Source organism: Bos indicus, chromosome 9, assembly GCF_029378745.1.
Source record: "Bos indicus isolate NIAB-ARS_2022 breed Sahiwal x Tharparkar chromosome 9, NIAB-ARS_B.indTharparkar_mat_pri_1.0, whole genome shotgun sequence".
Classification (NCBI taxonomy): domain Eukaryota; kingdom Metazoa; phylum Chordata; class Mammalia; order Artiodactyla; family Bovidae; genus Bos; species Bos indicus.
Window position 1 is genome coordinate 50,656,508 of NC_091768.1, and position 18,325 is coordinate 50,674,832.

Below are 18,325 nucleotides of genomic sequence, written 5' to 3' on the forward strand. Positions count from 1 at the left end.
TCACTTTCACACCTGCTTTTTAAAGATATTCATGTCAGGGAATTCCCTGGTGGTCCAGGGCTTAGGAATCCACACTTCTACTGCTGAGGGCTCAGGTTCAACCTCTGGTTGGAGAACTAAGATCCCACAAGCTATGTGACTCAGCAGGCCCCCGCCCCCCCCTCCCCCTGCAAAAAAAGACATTTACTTCAGAGTAGCTCTGAAAATTTAAACCATACTTGAACCAAAGGCCAGATAATGCTCATAATTATCTGGTACTCCCAGGACCACAGCAGTGGCCAGCGGCCTCCATGAGTGGGTGTGTAGGTCTGCTGACAAGAGCAGCTGTGAGAGTGCAATGCATTCTGTGGATCCCAATATTAAATTTCATCTAGTTTCTAACTTGCTTTCCGGGTACAGGGTTTGCCAGTGCTGATTCTCTCTTTTGCCTTCCATATTCCTCCCTTCAAGGTAATTTACCCCCATCCTTGTGGCTGGACTCAGACTCAGGCGAATAATTAGGGGGATATTAAATGTTGGCCCAACATGTAAAGAGAGCAAAGGCTGAGTGCCACGTGAGAAGGACACAGAAAAACAATGGAGAATCCCTGATGCCAGAGCTCCTTGTCCCGTCTCTGCACCCGAGCTTTTCTGCCCTGATCCCACTGCTCCCCATTCTGCTTCCTAGGCAGCCAGCCTCCTGGTCCTCTCCTAGAATGTGGTCTGGTGACAACTTCTGTCTCTCCAGCAGGCCCTTGACTCCCACTCCTTGCAACCTGTTCATGAAAGGTTCCACCTCCAACCACACGTTCTGCTTCTTTCTGAGAGGTCACCTAAATGGCTACCTCGGTGATCTGTTCCAGTCCTTCCTGTGCAAGTGTGCTTGGGCCCCAGCCTAGCCAGCCCCTCCCCTTTTCTGGTTGGGACTGACAACACGCCCGGATTTTATTAGCTATATGGCAGCACTCACTTGGAGAAGGAAATGGCAACCCATTCCAGTACTCTTGGGTGGAAAACCCCATGGACGGAGGAGCCTGGTAGGCTGCAGTCCATGGGGTTGCTAAGAGTTGGACACGACTGAGCCACTTCACTTTCACTTTTCACTTTCATGCATTGGAGAAGGAAATGGCAACCCACTCCAGTGTTCTTGCCTGGACAATCCCAGGGACGGGGGAGCCTGGTGGGCTGCCGTCTCTGGGGTCGCACAGAGTCGGCGGACATGACTGAAGCGACTTAGCAGCAGCACTCACTGCCTATTCTAAGTGGCTGGCGTGGTAGGGGAAGTATCAACAGAAAGGGGGAGTCCCCCCTTCACTCCAATCTCCCCTCCCTCATACAAAAGCTTAGATTCCTATATCCATCCATTCATCCTAAGAGTGATAACCCCTACTACTTGAATTTTTTTCAGTTCCTTTTAACAATTTTAAACTGTCCATGCTCTTGCTAAAATTTGTGTGTACATCCTACACTTCTATGAAGCGCGACCCTGTTCTTAGCACGAATGAACTTTTAAAAATCAAGTTAAAGGCAAAAACAATTCAACACACGCGCACACACACACGTTTGACAGATTTTCTGCACCGAAAAGGAAAAACACCACTCCCCCCGCCCACTGCCCCTCCCCGGGCCCACCCTGCTCCATCCCTAAGTTCCCTGATAATGATTTCCAAGGGGAAAGACTAGGACTTGGGCTGTGTCTCTCAGAGGGTAAGTCTCTCTAGGATACACTTTTGTAAGGGTACACTTTTGCTGTTGTTAAACCAAACATCTCTCCGGGGGCACATGGCCAAGACCCAGGTAACCGTGTACTGTGATAAGAGTGTTTTTATAAGTTCTGCAAAGACACGGCGCTTTCCCGATGGCCAGAACAATGTAATTCGCGACCTGGCCCGGGCCCTGGTCCCCGGCTCGCGCGGGGCGGTGTCTCGGGGGAGCTCCGCGCGGTCCCAGGTGAGTTCTGCGCGCGCCCCGCTCTCGCGCTCGCGGGAGGGGCTGGAGCGGAGGCGGAGGACAGGCCGCGGGGTGCGGGCGGGGGGACGGAGATCCGGGCCCGACTGCAGCTTCCTCCGAGCGGAGCCGCATTTCCAGCCACCTCCGCAGCCCTGCCCTCGCGCGCCGAGCCGTTCGCGGCCGTGCCGCCTGGAGGCGCGGAGCCCGCCCGGCGCGCCCAGCCCTGCAGCTCCGGCCGGGGCGGAGGCCGCCGGACCGCGGAGATGCGGGGCGGGGGCAGGGCGCGGGGTAGGTGACTTTATCCCGCCTCTGTTTCCCTGCCCCGGGGAGCAATGACATCACGCGGCCTTCTCCCGGCGCCGACACAAAGAGCGGCGCGGAGAGGCCGCTGCGGGGGGAGCCGGCGGCCGCCGCTGCCGCCCAGGGCCCCCGGGCCCCGCCGGCCAGGCCCGCCGCCCGCGGCCCGCGCCCTCCCTCCTCTGCCGCCGCCGCCGCCTCGGTCACCGCTGCCCGCGCCGCCCGCCACCCCAGCGCGCCGCTGAGCCCGCGCCCGGCCGCGCCGGCCCCTTCCCATGCGGGCGGCGCGGGCCCTGGGAGGGGCGCCCGCAGCCAGCCGCGCAGCATGCACTGGGGGGTTGGCTTTGCCTCGTCCAGGCCGTGCGTGGTGGATCTGAGCTGGAACCAGAGCGTCTCCTTCTTCGGCTGGTGGGCCGGGTCCGAGGAGCCCTTCTCCTTTTATGGGGACATCATCGCTTTCCCTTTGCAGGATTACGGTGGGATCATGGCAGGGCTGGGCTCCGATCCCTGGTGGAAGAAAACCCTTTACTTGACCGGGGGAGCTTTGCTGGCCGCAGCTGCGTATCTGCTCCACGAACTCCTGGTCATTAGGTGAGCCGGAGAGAGGGCCCCGCGCAGGGGCGCAGAGAGGGGCACCTGGCTAGGGCCGGGCCGGAGTGAGGGGGGACCCATGCCGGCCCCTTGGTCACGCTGCCCAAATGCCCGAGTCCTGTCCTTCTGTTTCGCCAGAAGACAGTCCGTGGTCACCCGGCCATGAGGGGCAGTTTCGAGTTGACAGGAGAATTAAACTGGTACCGGGAGGGGAAAACACTTGAATCCCTATCGTTTGGTGCTAAAGCAAAAATTCTCTGGGTTGTTATGGAGCATACTAGTATGTTATGAAGATCATAAGTGCAGTGTGTTTGCGACAATAGAAGTAGGCCCTGTAGAAATACTAAGTTACATTTTTATGAAACGCCCTGTTTGTTTATAGATGATCATGCTGGAATATTAACCACTCCTTAAAGGTTAGTTTTTCATTGTCCCTCCCCAAGTGTCACCATCATCAAAAGGCTGAAATTGCACAAGCTCCAGAGAGCTCTGGGTCCCTGTGAGGGATGCACAGCGGAGTGTGCGAGTTTGATGCAGCCTTAGCCCGGTTATCTGCTAACCTGGTATTTAAAGCTAAGCACCATCTTCAGGTTTAAATGCCATTGTTGTGCGAACAGTAGGGGATCTGAGGACTGAACGAGCACATGGGCGTGCACAGGAGTTGCCCAGTGCCGGAAACACTTGGATCTGCTGCCTGCCGCAGAATGTTTACAGGATTGACACGGAAATATCAGAAAATGGAGGCCCCGGCTGTTGGTACATTCAGCCGGACGCCAGATCTTTGAATAGAATAATACCGTAGGCTCCTGGGACTAGTGGTTTGGCTAATTGGTACAATTTATGGTTAAAATTTCCATGCGTTTTAGACCTCTGTCTCTAGGAGAGGACCAGGAAGAGCAGTTTTCAGTATCTCAAAATGTCCCTCTTGGCCAGTATTTTCTAAAGAGTGAGAAAATGTGTCTGCATGCCTTTTTCCCATGGGGAATCCTACACAATAGGTTTATAAACAAAGACAGTGATAGGTGACCTTTAAGGGGCCTGCAGGGATTCCAGGAGGACATTGTGACAGCCTAACAGGTATTTGGAAAATTTCTAGTCTCGGAGAGAGGAAATTATTTAGGTCTGGGGAAGTGTATTGGCTTGCATATTTAGCCATAATTGAGAAGTTTTACTTTAAGCTTATCATTGAATTCTCTGACTTAGCGCAGTGTCTTGAATATCGTTGAACCAAATTTTAAAAAAATTACATGAATCGTTTCCCTAGATTATTTTATATATTTGCCAGTTTTAGGACTCAATTTCAAGTTAGGTTTCAAGCTATATGAAAAACGAAAACATCTGTGCAAGTAACTAAAATGTCACCCACTTGTTCTGAAATTAGATACCTGTCCAAAGCCTTTTGAGGATCCTGAACCATGTGGCCTCTCACCAGTCTTCCACTCTGAGGATGGAGTGAGGCACAGCTTCAGGGGACTGAGTCTAAAACTTGCTTAAATGACCTTGCAGAAATGGGGAGGCGGGTAGGAGAACTCAGAGTTGACCCTGGGAGCAGGCCATACCGTGGTAGGTGTGGTTGCAACTCTCAAGAGCCCTCTGCCCACTTGGATACTTATTTGAGAAAGTATTTTTGGTCTTTGGTTTATTCACTTTTGTTTCTTGACAAAAGTTTATATTGAGTAGGGAAGCCCTGTTGTAATGCAAATAATAAATAATTGCCCATTTTTGAGCCCTTAGTAGCGGGCTCTGCTTAGAAGTGCTTTACCTTCCTGATTGTGTTTCGCCTCCTCCTCTGCCACTACCATTGACTGCTTGATCTCCACTTCGTAGATGAGGACATTCCAGCTGAGGGAGGTTAAGCGATTTGTCCGAGAGCACGCAGTAAGAGTAGTGGGATCCAGGTTCAAATCTGAGAATGTGTGTCTCCAGCGCCCACACTGTTACCACTTTCTCCTAACAAGCACTGATTTGGGAGTAAGTTTTGATGGTAGAAAGAAAGCAGAATTGGGGCAGTTCCCAGGGAAGACAAGCCTGTGGCAGCGACCTGAGTTTTTGACAACTGCTAAGGGCACGGAAGGGATAGGGAAAGAAGACCCAGGAAAGTGGGGCACTGAGATTCGGAGGTTACAGGATAGAGACCGTACCTTGATGGGAAATCCGAGTTTCAGTTGTCAGTGTAGTTTAGGCAAAAACTCAGAACAGTCTGAAATACATGGGATGGAAAACCCATCTTGCAATGGCTACACTGTCTGAGTTTATTGGCAATCATAGTCTTCACCGCTGCACTTGGATTTCCTGCTGTGTTGACTTAACCATAATCTATGGGTACATCTCCAGAGTGGATAGTAAAGTTGACAGGTGAGAATTATTTAGGATGTTTACTTAATGAGTACCGTATAATAACTAAAGCAGGTACTTTGGATTTTTCTCGTATTTTTCCCATCCTGGTATTTTTAAAGAAATACAGTCCCAGTCCTTTACTTGATTCTCTCCTAGTGGAAAGAGACTTGCAGCTCTCCTGAATTCAGTCCAGCGTTTGGAAATGTGTTGTTTGTAAATTGTATGGTACTGAAATGACTTGTTACCCACACAACTTGTCTGCACTAGGCACAGGGGCTCAGCCTGCCCTAGAAAACTTAGAGAATCAGAGCAGCCCATGGGTCATGTGATGTCTGTAAACTAACAGCCCATCGACAGTACACAGAGGCATGGTCATCTGTGATACCCTTCACCATGGGAGTAGGGCTAGTCTTGCTGCTCGACAAGTGTTCTCTTGTACAGTCCTTATCATAAGGCCACTTTATGTCTAGAGTACCTGCTCCTTTGATCCCATGTTAGAGAGTTTCCTGATGTTGAGGGAGGGCTCTGGAGCCAGACTGGGTTCAAATTCATTCTGCCTTAAACCAACCATGTAACCTTGGACCCAAGAGTAAACTTGGTTACCCAGTGTGAAATGGAAATAATCTGTGAAGTAGGAATAATAATACTAGCCTTCCTCACAGAGGTGATTACATAAGTTAACATGTGACATGATTAGCAGAATCAGTTAACTGTCAAATCTACAGAGTCTGGCCTTATAGTGAGCATTGGCTAAAAGTTGGCCATCATTAGTTATTATAGGCTTTCATCAGAAAGTTCCAGGCTTGAGTGGTCTGAGTCAAACTGGCTACTTTAATAAAATTAACTGGGAAATTGCCCATTTTGGTGTAGTCGAACTGCTTGTGAGTTTGGGAACTAGAGTTATTAACAATTTGATCTTAAATTGATACTCCTTGGGCAAATTACTTAACCTCTCTGAACTTCAGTTTCCTTGTCTACTATAAAATATAAGTATGGTATAATATACTAAATTTAGGGACTTCCCTGGTGGTCCAGTGGTTAGGGCTCTGTGCTTCCAATGAAGGGGGCTTGGGTTCAAACCTTGGTCAGGGAACTAAAATCCCACATGCTGTGTGGTGTGGCCAAAATAAATTTTTTCTAAGTACTAAATTTAAGCTATAATGATATTCACTCTATGGTGTTACTGTCAGAATGAAATAATATATATAATGTCCACAAAGTCATTGGCATATGCTAGTCGCATCCATTTTTATTATGATAGGGCCCAAATTAACCATCAGAATTAGGTTGTTCTGGCCAATGGGCAGGGAATTTTATGCTTATCTTTTCTTCTTTCAGTTCTTTAATTTTTGCCTGGCTGAATTTATATGAACTTACTCTGACTTGAATTACTTGACTGGACAAGATCAGTTAATTGTCAAATCTACAGTTTGCATTTTCTAGAAACATAGTCTAAATGGCTTCTTAACTTTAATATCTGACCTCCCAAACATCTCATCTAAATGAAAAAGTTTGTTTTATAGCAAGTATTGTCAAGAGGCAGCAAATATTTTTATTCTTTTGACTAGTATTTTCAAAATGAGTTGTTTTTAACTCTTTAAGCAGGAATGACACTCACATGCTAAACTTCTCCAAGACAGTTTGTTTTTCTGGAGATTCTGCAGGAAATGGGCATCCTTGTGAAGCTGATACGAAGAGCCTGCCCTTACTTGCTTGGGGAGAAGGATGTGTGGGATTAAACTGGGAACAGTGTGAGAGAACCCGAGGCTCAGGGAATGCCAAGGAGGAAGAGTGAGGTTTATCTGACTCAGAAATGGTTGGGTAGAGTGAAAGATGGAGGTTGCAAAAGTTTCCGAATATGGTGTATGAGTGGCGCTGTGTGGAATGAGATTTTGTTCCTTAAGGGGATAAGACCATATCTCTTTGAATGAGAATGAAGTCCACGGCTGGTACATAGTGTTTGGCAGCCACCAAAGGTTTACAGATGCTGTCTTATTTAGTCCTCACGATGAAGGAGGCAGAATTGGTATGGTCCTCACTTTCCACCTGAGAGTGTAGACGAGGTCTCAGGTGACATAGCTAGTAGGAAGTAGGGATTGCACTTGACCCTACGTGTCCAGAAGTAGAGTCCAGCATTCCTTCTACTACATGGCGGCTGTTGAAAAGCTGTACCAAGAAAGTCCTCATCACCCAGAGAAGTAGCCAAAGGAAAAGATAGGTGTGTGGATGAGAAAGAAGAAAGGGAAAAGGTGGAGGTTCGGGGGTATATGCTGTGTGGTGAAAGTGTGGAGCCTTGAAGGGAGAGAGGAGGAGAGAGCACCCAGAGGGTAGGTTCCTGGGCACCACGGGTGAAAGGCCAGGGGAGGGCACTAATGGTTTGGAAGAGGGATCAGCAGAGTCGAGTCTCAGGTTCCCTGCAGACTTGAGTCATGGCAGAGCAGATCTGCACTGTTCCTCTGAGGTCCTGTGGGTGAAGAGACTGCTTCAAGGTACAGACTCATAGTCGAGAACGTAGGTTCTGACTACACGGTTTAATCCAGGGTCTGCCATTTACTAGCAATGGGACTTTGGGTAAGTTTATCGTCTGTGCCTCAGTTTCCTCATCTACAAAACATAGATAATAGTGGTACTGATCTCATAAGGTTATTGTGAAGATTAAATGAGATAATACCTGTGAAGCCCTTAGAACAATGCCTGATGCACAGTAAGCACAGAATACCTTTTTTTTTTAATCCATCCAGCTTGTCCCTGGCAGGTAGATGTAGCCAGGAGAAGAGGTGGACCTATCCCAGAAAGTATACCTCCATAGGTTACAGGTGCTAGAGAGAGGGTGACATATAGTTACTCCCCTGAGCCCACGCTGTGAGCCTGTGTCGTCATGGTAACAGCAGACTTTGTGAGGTTCTCTTGTGTTTTGACCAAGCTTTCCCCCTCAAAGTGCTTCTGGGTGAGGTAAGGCCCTGTGACAAACAGATGTATTTATTCCTTGAGGAGCTGCACCTAGCAGGGACCTCTGAGGAACTAAGGGAATCACATGTATAACACATGGATTGTTCTTTTTTTCTGTTTTGGTTTTGACAGGAAACAGCAAGAGATTGACTCCAAAGATGCTATTATTTTGCATCAGTTTGCAAGACCTAACAATGGTGTCCCCAGTTTATCTCCTTTCTGTTTGAAAATGGAAACTTATTTAAGGATGGCTGACTTACCCTATCAGGTACTTGCGTGCAAATATGTTTTATCCTCGTGGCAGCAGTATTGGCTGGCAAGGCAGGGTGGTGGGTGATGGGCGGAGGGGAAGTACTTACTCTCACAGTGGGGCAAGGGTTCGCTCTTGGTGCCAGAGGAAGTGGATATGAAGCAGCAGTGCCCAGTTCTTAGTAGATGCTCAGGAAACTTAGTTCCAGTCTTTTGATTTTTATATCCAGTTTAATGAGTGATCTCATTAAATCCAGAAGGGTCTGGATTTTTCATAGGTTTCAGGCAGGGACCATGTTATTTTTCTCCTGACAAAGAGTATTCTTTGGTTAATAGTGTGGATAGGCCTGCTGGGCGGCTGTAAATAAAGGTGGGCCTGACATGGTTCTTTCCTTTAGGTTTCTATTTATTGAAAAAATTGTATTTATCTCTCATGAATCTTGGGGGCAGAGGATCCAGCAGGCCACCAAGGAGATATTTGCAGATTTTGTGAGTTTTTCCCCTGGAACTTTTCGCATTCTCTTTGGGTGATTGTCAGCGAAACACTTGCTTATTTCAGCCTTAGAGAGGGAACGGAGGAATGAATGCATTGAAAATATACATGTTTTTCTGAGTAAGGCTGGAACTGTCTCACAGATTTGACAGGCTGTGTTTTCATTGTTGTTCAGTCATATTTTTTAAAATTCCCTTATGATTTTCTTTTTCACTTAATTTCTAGCCATAGGCATCAGAAAAAAACAAACTTCAATTTTGTTATTTTTTTTTTAATTTTATGGTCACAGCAGGTAGTCTTTGTGATATGAATTCCTTGGAATTAACTGACACTTTAGCTTAGTGTATGGCTACTTGTTACAAACGTTGAGAATAGAGACATTCTCTGAGAGCAGAGCTCTTTTTATATACTTGTTTGAGTATGTTTAGTATATCATTTAGAACCGTTATATCTGTTTATTTTTTGTCTGCCTCCTCTAGCAGTTTCTGGAAGGACTGAGTTAAAATATTCAAGTATATTTTTTGATTTGTCTCTTTCTTGTCATTCTGTCTATTCTGCCTTTAGGTAAGAGTATGTATATATTCAAGGTTATATTGTTTAGGGCCATATGATATGAAAGATTACATCTTTTACTGTTTTATTTCTTTTTGTGGTATATAGCATCCATCTCTGTCCCTTATGAATTTTTTAACCTTGAGTTATGTATTATCAGATATTCAGATTGAGTCTCCAGCTTATTTGCCTGGAATATCTTTCTTCATCCTCTTTCTCTATTTTTTTTTTTTTTTTGTATTTGTCTCTTGTAGGCAATGTATTAGTTATAACCAATTGGAGAGTCCTTAATTGGTGAGTTTAATCCATTTTTACTTGTAATGATTATTTTATTAGGACATATTTCTAACATCTTTAATATTTTTTTCCTCCCTCTACTTTTTTTTTTTCATTTTCTGCTGTCTAATAGGTAAAATTTTTTTTCTTGTCATTTAAAATAAATCTATTTTTGTTCTTACGGCACTTGCTCTTAAGATTCAAATTCGTGTTTATTTATCCGTACTCACTTCTTATACATGTCAGAATCTGTGTTTGCCCTCTAATGATACAAGTCTGCTAGTAGGTTCATGTTAGTCTTGGGCTTCTTTCTTTTCAGGGCTCATTCCAGGTGTGTTGCTATTACCTCATGTTTTAAATCTGGAATTCTGGAAATCCTTTCTCTTTTTATAGTCCTTTTTTTGGCTAAGAAAACTTACCAAGTTATTTGACTAGCCTTATTTCCCATATGTCTTATCCTACAAGATTTATTTATGTTTTTCTATAAGTACTTCTTTGATGAATATTTTGAGTGAGCCTTTATGGGGCAGACCTTCAGTGGATTTGCATGCCCCAGAATGTCTTTATTATGCTGCACTTTTGATACATCTGTGTCCAAAGTTCTTTTCCTTTGGTGCTTTAAAAATATTACTCCATTGTCTTTTTGCATTGATGTTGCTGCTGATAAGTCTGATGTTCATCCGGTTCTCTTTCTTTCTTTTTGGAAGTTTTTAGAACTTGCATTTACGCTCGACTCTTTTTTTTTTAATATCTATTTATTTGGCTGCACCATGTCTTAATTGTGGCAGACGAGACCTTTTAGTTGAGGCATGTCAGATCTAGTTCCCTGACCAGTGATCGAACCCCGGCCACCTGCATTGGGAACATGGAGTCTTAGCCACTGGACCACCAGGGAAATCCTTAATCTCAACATTCTTAACTATCATCATTCTCTGGCTTGGTGTGGATTTGTATGTATTTTCTTTGGTCCTTTATATACGCTTTTCATCTGAAGTCTTTAATCTCTTTTTAATTCTGAGAAACTATCTATGTTCTTCACGTATTTCTTTTTGTTTTTTATTTGTTTGTTTCCCCTTCTTCTTTCCTGTTCCTGATTATCTTGGAATCTGGATCCTGGAATCTCTGCTTTTATTTTCTGTTTCTCTGAACCTATCCTTTATCCTTTATTCTTTTCCTCTTCCTCCTTGGAGAATTCATTTTTCCGAGCTTCCATTGCATCCCTCTATTCTCTTCTTGTAACCATCCTACTATTTATCTCATCCATTGTGTTCAACTTTGCGTTTTTCTTCTATTTCCCCTTGGTTTGTATTACAATCCCTTCCTTTATCCCTTGGAGGATATTTCTTATGCTCATTAATTAAATTAAATTAAATTGGTATTTCCCAATCATTCTGCTTTATGTTGTATATATTCAGTGTGCTGCCCTTCTCTTAGTTACTGTACCCCTTAGATGTCTAGTTAATTTGGTTTGAGATCTCCTCTTTCCAGGGATGTTAGCTTCCCTGCCCAGGACTTTGCACTGGGAAAGGTCTAAAGCTTAAGATGCAGGCTGTGTGCCTCTGAAGGAATATAAGTAAAGTAGGGAGGTGAGCCCCAGGCATCCCCACACTGCTGAGATTCCTCCAGTTTGCTGCATTTCCTTCAGATGATCAAGGTTCAACATTAAGCTCTTACAAAGTAGTAGCATTGGGAGGGGTGGTCTTAGCAGGAAGCAGAGCAGCTGGGAGGTTAGAGAAGAAGTCCCTCATCTAGCCAAGCTTTTGGTTGCCCTGCTAATGATATTACTCCTCCAAGTCCTACCTCCCAGTGGCCTATGCTTTCTGAGCTCGTTTCTCTACAGAGAAGGCATGTGGGATGGAGGGGTGTGGCACTGATCTTCCTAAGGCAGGGCTGGGAGAGTTGAATGAAATGCTCAGTTTGGTCACTGGTCCTCTGGGAATATGACACTGAACCTGGATTTCAGTCTGGAGATCTGGGAGAGCAGAAGGTGCTGGAAAAGATTGAAGGCAGGAGGAGAAGGGGACAACAGAGGATGAGATGGTTGGATGGCATTACCAAGTCGATGGTCATGAGTTTGAACAAGCTCTGGGAGTCAGTGATGGACAGGGAAGCCTGGCATGCTGCAGTCCATGGGGTCGCAGAGTCGGACATGACTGAGCAACTGAACTGAAGGTGATCCAGGTCTTAGACTCACAGAGGGTCTTTGTAAGTGGAACTGGAATGCAGGGGGTGAGTCTGGACAGAGAGGCAGGGAGATTATTCAGGATTTTGGAAATGGAGGAGAAAATAGCAAAAGACCCCACAAGGCTTGAATCATTGTTCAATTGGATTTGAAAGACCCTTGTTTAGCTCGGTGTGGACAGCCAGTGCTTGAAGGTGTGTATCACTGAGGGACTCCCATTGGAGGGAGAGACTGCTCCCCAGCGGCTGCTTGCCACTGGTCCCTCATCACTATGACCGCTTCTGGACATGAGGGCCCAAACCTGAATTTTCTGCTCTGTGGCCTCTCCTGGCTTTCTATATTTCCTGTGCCCCCCATCCTTGATGAAGTCATCCTGTGGGCAATGGTGTGGCAGCTGCCACGCTGTGTTACCTTTTCCTTCCCTGGTGGCTCAGACAGTAAAGAATCCACCTGCAATGTGGGAGACCTGGGTTTGATCCCTGGGTCGGGAAGATCTCTTGGGGAAGGGAATGGCAACCCACTCCAGTATTCTTGCCTGGAGAATCCCATGGACAGAGGAGCCTGGTGGGCTACAGTCTATGGGATCACAAAGAGTTGGACACTAACACTTTTCTTTTAAAAGAAAGAAGGTAGATGATACCTTTTTTTTTTAAATTATTTATTTTTGCCTGCACTGGATCTTCACTGCTGTACATGGGTTTTCTCTTGTTGTGGCTCCTGGGCTCTAGGGAGCAGGCTCAGTAGCTCTGGTGCATGGGCTTCATTGCTCCATGGCATATGGGATCTTCCTGGATCGAATCTGTGTCTCTTGCACTGGCAGGAAGATTCTTCACCAGTGGACCACCAGGGAAGTCCTGCCCTTTCCTTGCTTGCCTTCAAGCCCTCAAGCTCTAAGTGCTCTACCAGCAGCCTAACCACCTCTGGTCGTGTTTCAGGCTTCTGCTTTTCATTAGTATAGCTGGAGCAGCTGGACACACGCCTAGCTCTGAAGCCTGGAGAAACCTTCATGAAGGGGACTGCTTACCCCTTCTAAAATTATTATTTCCTGTTAAGTTATATTTTTTATGAAAGGAGTGATATTGGAGTGTTTCTTCTGTGAGGTCTCTATGGAAAATAAATGAAGTGAGTGTTCATCGGGGTAGGTAACAGGAAGATGGTTTTATGATTTAGAAAGGGATGCTCTGATTCCGTCTTGGGGTGGGGGTGGGGATCCTTTGAGACCTTGTGCATCCTCAGTGAGGGTTTGTGTTGTTTCTGGTGGCGCCTGGGAAGTACTATTTGGGCTCTCTGCTTGGAGGATCAGTAGAGAGGTATTTTGTCATCAACCCAGGGAGCACTACCCTCTGCCCCTTCTTTGCCCTGTGCCTTTTAAAAAAAGATTAAAATGTCATGTTCCTAAGAGCATGACTTTATATTTGAAGCTTTTTTATTTTTTAATCGAAATGAGACAGGGATAAATATTTGATGACCATTAGTAGGAACTCACAAGGGTTTTCTTAAAAAGCCTGATGTATTAGTTGCAGTTGTTAGCTTTTTAAAATAAGAATATAAATATTGGTAGATGAATTTTTAAAACTTCATTTTGTTATAATTATAGATTCATAGGAAGTTACCAAAAAGATGTAAGGAGGTCCTGCAGATATGGTGATTTTTTTTTTTTTTTCAAAATGAAAACAGCTTTACCATTTGTTTTTTTTTTTTTATTACATTTGGATGACATGGCCCTTATAAGAATTTTAACAATTTCAACAAAGCGTCAGTGGAAAATGAAAATCGATGATATCTTACTAGCTGGAGATTATCATCACAAATACTTCTGAGCATCTTTCCATACTTGTTTTTAGACATACATACATACATAAAGGGCTTCCCTAGTGGCTCAGATGGTAAGAATCTGCCTGCAATGAGGGAGACCTGAGTTTGATCTCTGGGTCGGGAAGAGCCCCTGGAGAAGGGAATTGCTACCCACTTCAGTATTCTGGCTGGAGAATCCCATGGACAGAAGAGCCTGGTGGGCTACAGTCCATGGCGTCGCAAAGAGTTGGACACGACTGAGTGACTTTCACATAAAGATCATTTGCCATAACTGATTGTAAAAGAAGCATGTATTTCACGCAATCCTTCTTTTTAAATCTGAGAAAGAAAAGAGAAGGAAATGGCTCTTTTTGAAACTCTCTGCTCTGGTTCTTAGCCCTAACTTCTAATGTTCTATTTGTTTGCTCTTTTTGTCTGTACACCACACTCCTGCCCTATACCACCCCACCATCTTTTTGTTTTGGAAATTTTCGGAGCTACAGACAAGTTAAAAGAATAGTACGTGAACATCCATATGCCCTTCCCCTAGACTCACCAATTGTTAACATGTTGCCTTCTTTCCTTTACTTCTTTTTATGTATACCTTTATGAAAAAAAAATTTTAATGCAACATTTGAACATAAGCTGTAAGAATCTCAACACTTCACCCCTCCATACGTTAGGGTGCATCTTCAAAACAGAAGGACATTCTTCTACAAAACTATAGTGTGTAGTTATAAAGGGAAGTACTCAGATTTTTCCTTTCTGTGTTGGGGAAACCAGTCCCTCCCTACTGTGTGTTTCTCCCCATGAGTCTCCTTTTCGACTCACATGAAACACTTCATTTCTGACACTTCTGGCCAAACACGAGGCCCACAGCAGTCAGTCCTCTCTGACACCAGCTGGACGTTGTTATTCAGTTGCTCAGTCGTGTTCGACTCTTTGTGACTTTGCGACCCCATGGACTGCAACACGCGAGGCTTCCCTGTCCATCACCGTGTCCTGGAGCTTGCTCAAACTCATGTCCATTGAGTTGGTGAAGCCATCCAACTGTCTCATCCTCTGTCGACCCTGCCTTCAGCTGGACAGCCTACACTTTAGTTCAATCCTGACGCTACCCAGAGGCAGCATCAGATTCCCTGGGTTAAGTCCCACAAGACTGCCCCCTGGTTTAGATGCTAGTTGCAAGCCCAGATTGTCACCTGTGCTTCTGACCAACCGACTGTAGATCAGAGGTTCTAATGACCCCCCTTAGGTTTGATTACTAGGCTAGAGCAGCTCACAGGACTCAGGGAAACACTTATGTTTACCAACTTACTGAAGGATTTGATAAAGGATACAGATGAACAGCTACATGAAGAGGGACATGTGGGAGGGTCCTGAGTAGGAACGTCTGTTCTTTCGTATTTGGGAGTATCACCCTCCCAGTGTGGATGTGCTCACCGGCCTGGAGGCTCTTCAAGCCCCATACTTAGGGGATTTTGTGGAGGCTTCCTCAAGTAGTGTGCACATGTGTGCTAAGTCATTTCAGTCATGTCTGACTCTTTGTGACCCTGTGACCCGTATGACCCTATGACCCTGTGGCCTGTAGCCCACCAGGCTCCTCTGTCCATGGGATTCTCCAGGCAAGAATACTGGAGTGGGTTGCCATGCCCTCCTCCAGGGGATCTTCCTGACCCAGGATTGAACCCGCATCTCTTAACATCTCCTGCATTGGCAGGTGGGTTCTATATCACTAGTGCCACCTGGGAAGTCCTCCTCAAGTATTTATGACCAGTTAATAACTCCATGTCCAACCCCTCTCTGCTCTCTAGAGGATGGGGGAGGAGGTTGAAAACGCTAAGCTTCTAATTGTGACTTGGTCTTTCTGGTGACCAGTTTATCCAGGAGCCCACTCAGAGTCACCACCTCAGAACAAAAGGTTTTCCTCATGCTCTGAACACTTAGGGATTTATAAGGATTTTAGGAGCTCTGTGCTGGGAGCCAAGGGCAGAGACTAATGCATTTATTTCTTATTCACAATAATGGATGCATGAATTTTTTTTCAACGTGTTACATAATCCACAAAAGGTGCTAAAATTTAGCTCAAATTTACCCAGTGGGGGACCTTTCAAGGTGGTTCCAGAGGTGCTGTGAATGTAATGGATATAAATTTAACTGAAAAGTTTGGGGCACTGTGGCCAGTGTAGCACGTCAAAGTTCCAAGATTGGGATTTCTCTGAAGGTTGCAAGTTCTCCATTTTGAAATGGGGATGGTGATGTCAATACTTCTGATAAAGGCACTCTGTCAAACACATTGTGTGCATTTTCTCATTTAATTTTAGCCACTGCTATTATCCTAATGGGCTTCCCAGGTGGCACTAGTGGTAAAGAACCTGCCTACTAATGCAGAAGGCATAAGAGACGTGGGTTCGATTCCTGGGTTGGGAACATCCCCTGGAGGAGGACATGGCAACCCACTCCAGTATTCTTGCCTGGAGAATCACATGGACGGAGGAGCCTGGTGGGCTACAGTCCACAGGGTCGAAAAGAGTCGGACACTACTGAAGCGACTTAGCGTGGCATAGCATATTATCCCAATTATATATAGATGAATCCAGGGGGATTAAGGGAGACCAGGGAGGTTCAAGGTCACACAGTGACTAAATGAGGGCACCAGAGTTTTAAACCCAAAGCCTATGGCTTTCACTGCTGTGCTAATAATGTAGTGTAAATGTAGATGCATTAATCTCATCTAGGACAGACTTGCAGGTGGAGACATCAGCTTGGCAAAGATAAAGAGGATTTACCTCTTCATCATTCTTCTCAAAACTACTTTCAGAAACTGTTGTTGGTGGGCCAGTCAGACTCCAATTGCCTAAATAAAATTAGACCAGGAGTTCTTTAATATGTTTAAGGAAGTTAAGAAATATTAAGTATTATTTAAAAATTATATAGATTTATTTTAAAAGGAATATAACATTCAGAAAAATTGAAATTCATGGAAAAAAGATTACCGTCATCTCACACTTAGTTTTACTGGTTACTTTTGTGTCTCTTTTTAAAAATATTTTTTGAATTCATCTAATCTTTAGATATTTTCATAGTATCTCTAAAATGTTGTCTCCTGCTTCCTGGAGTAGGAAGTGGCAACCCGATCCAGTATTCTTGCTGGAAAATTCCATGGACAGAGAAGACTGGTGGGCTGCAGTCCATGTGGTCACAAAGAGTCAGACACAAACTGAGCGTGTGAACGTGTGCGCGTGCACACACACACACACACACACACACCCGCCACAAGAAAGCATATGTACAAGTCTTTGCATGGACATATGCTTTCTTTTCTCTTAGATAAACACCTAGGAGGGAAATGATTGGATTGAGTGGCAGGTGTGTACTTAACCTTTTAAGAAATTAACAAATGGTTTCAAAATGGTTGTACCATTTTACATTCCCATCAGCAATGTCTGAGAGTTTAGTTTCCTCCACAGGAACCAACATTTGGCTACTAGTCCGTAGTATCTGTGGAGAAGGCAATGGCGCCCCACTCCAGTACTCTTGCCCGGAGAATCCCATGGACGGAGGAGCCTGGTGGGCTGCAGTTCATGGGGTCGCTAGAGTCGGACACGACTGAGCGACTTCACTTTCACTTTTCACTTTCATGCATTGGAGAAGGAAATGGCAACCCACTCCAGTATTCTTGCCTGGAGAATCCCAGGGATGGGAAGCCTGGTGGGCTGCCGTCTATGGGGTCGCACAGAGTCGGACACGACTGAAGCGACGCAGCAGCAGCAGTCATAGTCTCTGAACTGTTGACTTGTATGAAGTACCAGGAGAATTTTGTAATAATATGATTAATTTAAGCTGTGTAGACCACCCAAAACTGGATTCAGATTTAAAAATCAACTTTGAGGTTCACACAGTCCAAATTTACTGAGAAAAGCAGTTGGATAAATACGATCATTATCACAGAATCCGCTCCAGCAGTGTGGTTAAGATCTTTTTATACAGGGATCAGAAGATGTTATCCTGTCATTCTCAATGCTTATAAACTCTGACTTCACCCCCACCTCCCACCAACCCCGTTTTGGGATTAGAATCTCCCCTGAGACACCATAAACTTCTAGTGTGGGTATAAATCAAAGGGAGGTTGTCAAATGTACAGATTCGTGACCACCTTTCCCTGGATTCTGACTCAGTGATCTGGGTGTGGGCCTAGGAATCTGCATTTTCATAGGCACTGGACTTGAATGTGTTGGGCGCACTTTGTTATACCCCGCTGTTGTAATTTCTGGTACCACTTGTTTGCAATATAGTGGTATCATGATAAGCATTTTCAAGTGTAAGGTACTGTTACAAGTGAGGTTTCTGATCAGTAGCCCTATCAGTATATGCCTCCTTTATTTTCAATTTCTGTGTTTTTAGATTGTTCATAAATTATAATTAGACTGACTCTGACCAGGATGAAGATGATTTCAGCTCTCATCTTCCTTTCTGCTCTTAAAACAAACAAACAAACCAGTAAGCCAGAACAGTAAGGGCTTCCCTGGTGGCTCAGATGGTAAAGAATCTGCCTGCAATGTGGGAGACCTGGGCTCGATCCCTGGGTTGGGAAGATCCCCTGGAGAAGGGCATGGCAACCCACTTCAGTATTCTGGCCTGGAGAATCACCATGGACAGAGGACCAGTCCACAGGG

The 18,325-nt window shown here is 45.2% G+C and overlaps 1 protein-coding gene across 3 annotated transcripts in view; it reads left to right on the plus strand.

The window, feature by feature from the left end:
- The first annotated feature begins 1,635 nt into the window (after positions 1-1,635).
- FAXC (failed axon connections homolog, metaxin like GST domain containing) overlaps positions 1,636-18,325 on the plus strand; it is a 78,003-nt gene continuing 61,313 nt past the window's right edge. Inside the window, exons 1-3 of one of the 3 annotated variants that reach the window (XM_070796041.1) lie at positions 2,024-2,217; positions 2,696-2,817; positions 8,236-8,371. In XM_070796041.1, the coding sequence (XP_070652142.1) occupies positions 2,711-2,817; positions 8,236-8,371 (243 nt within the window). In that variant the 5' untranslated portion in view covers positions 2,024-2,217; positions 2,696-2,710. Of the gene's footprint in view, positions 1,687-2,023; positions 2,218-2,447; positions 2,818-8,235; positions 8,372-18,325 lie in introns of those variants that run through there. The other 2 variants (XM_070796043.1, XM_070796042.1) reach the window with 2 other exon arrangements.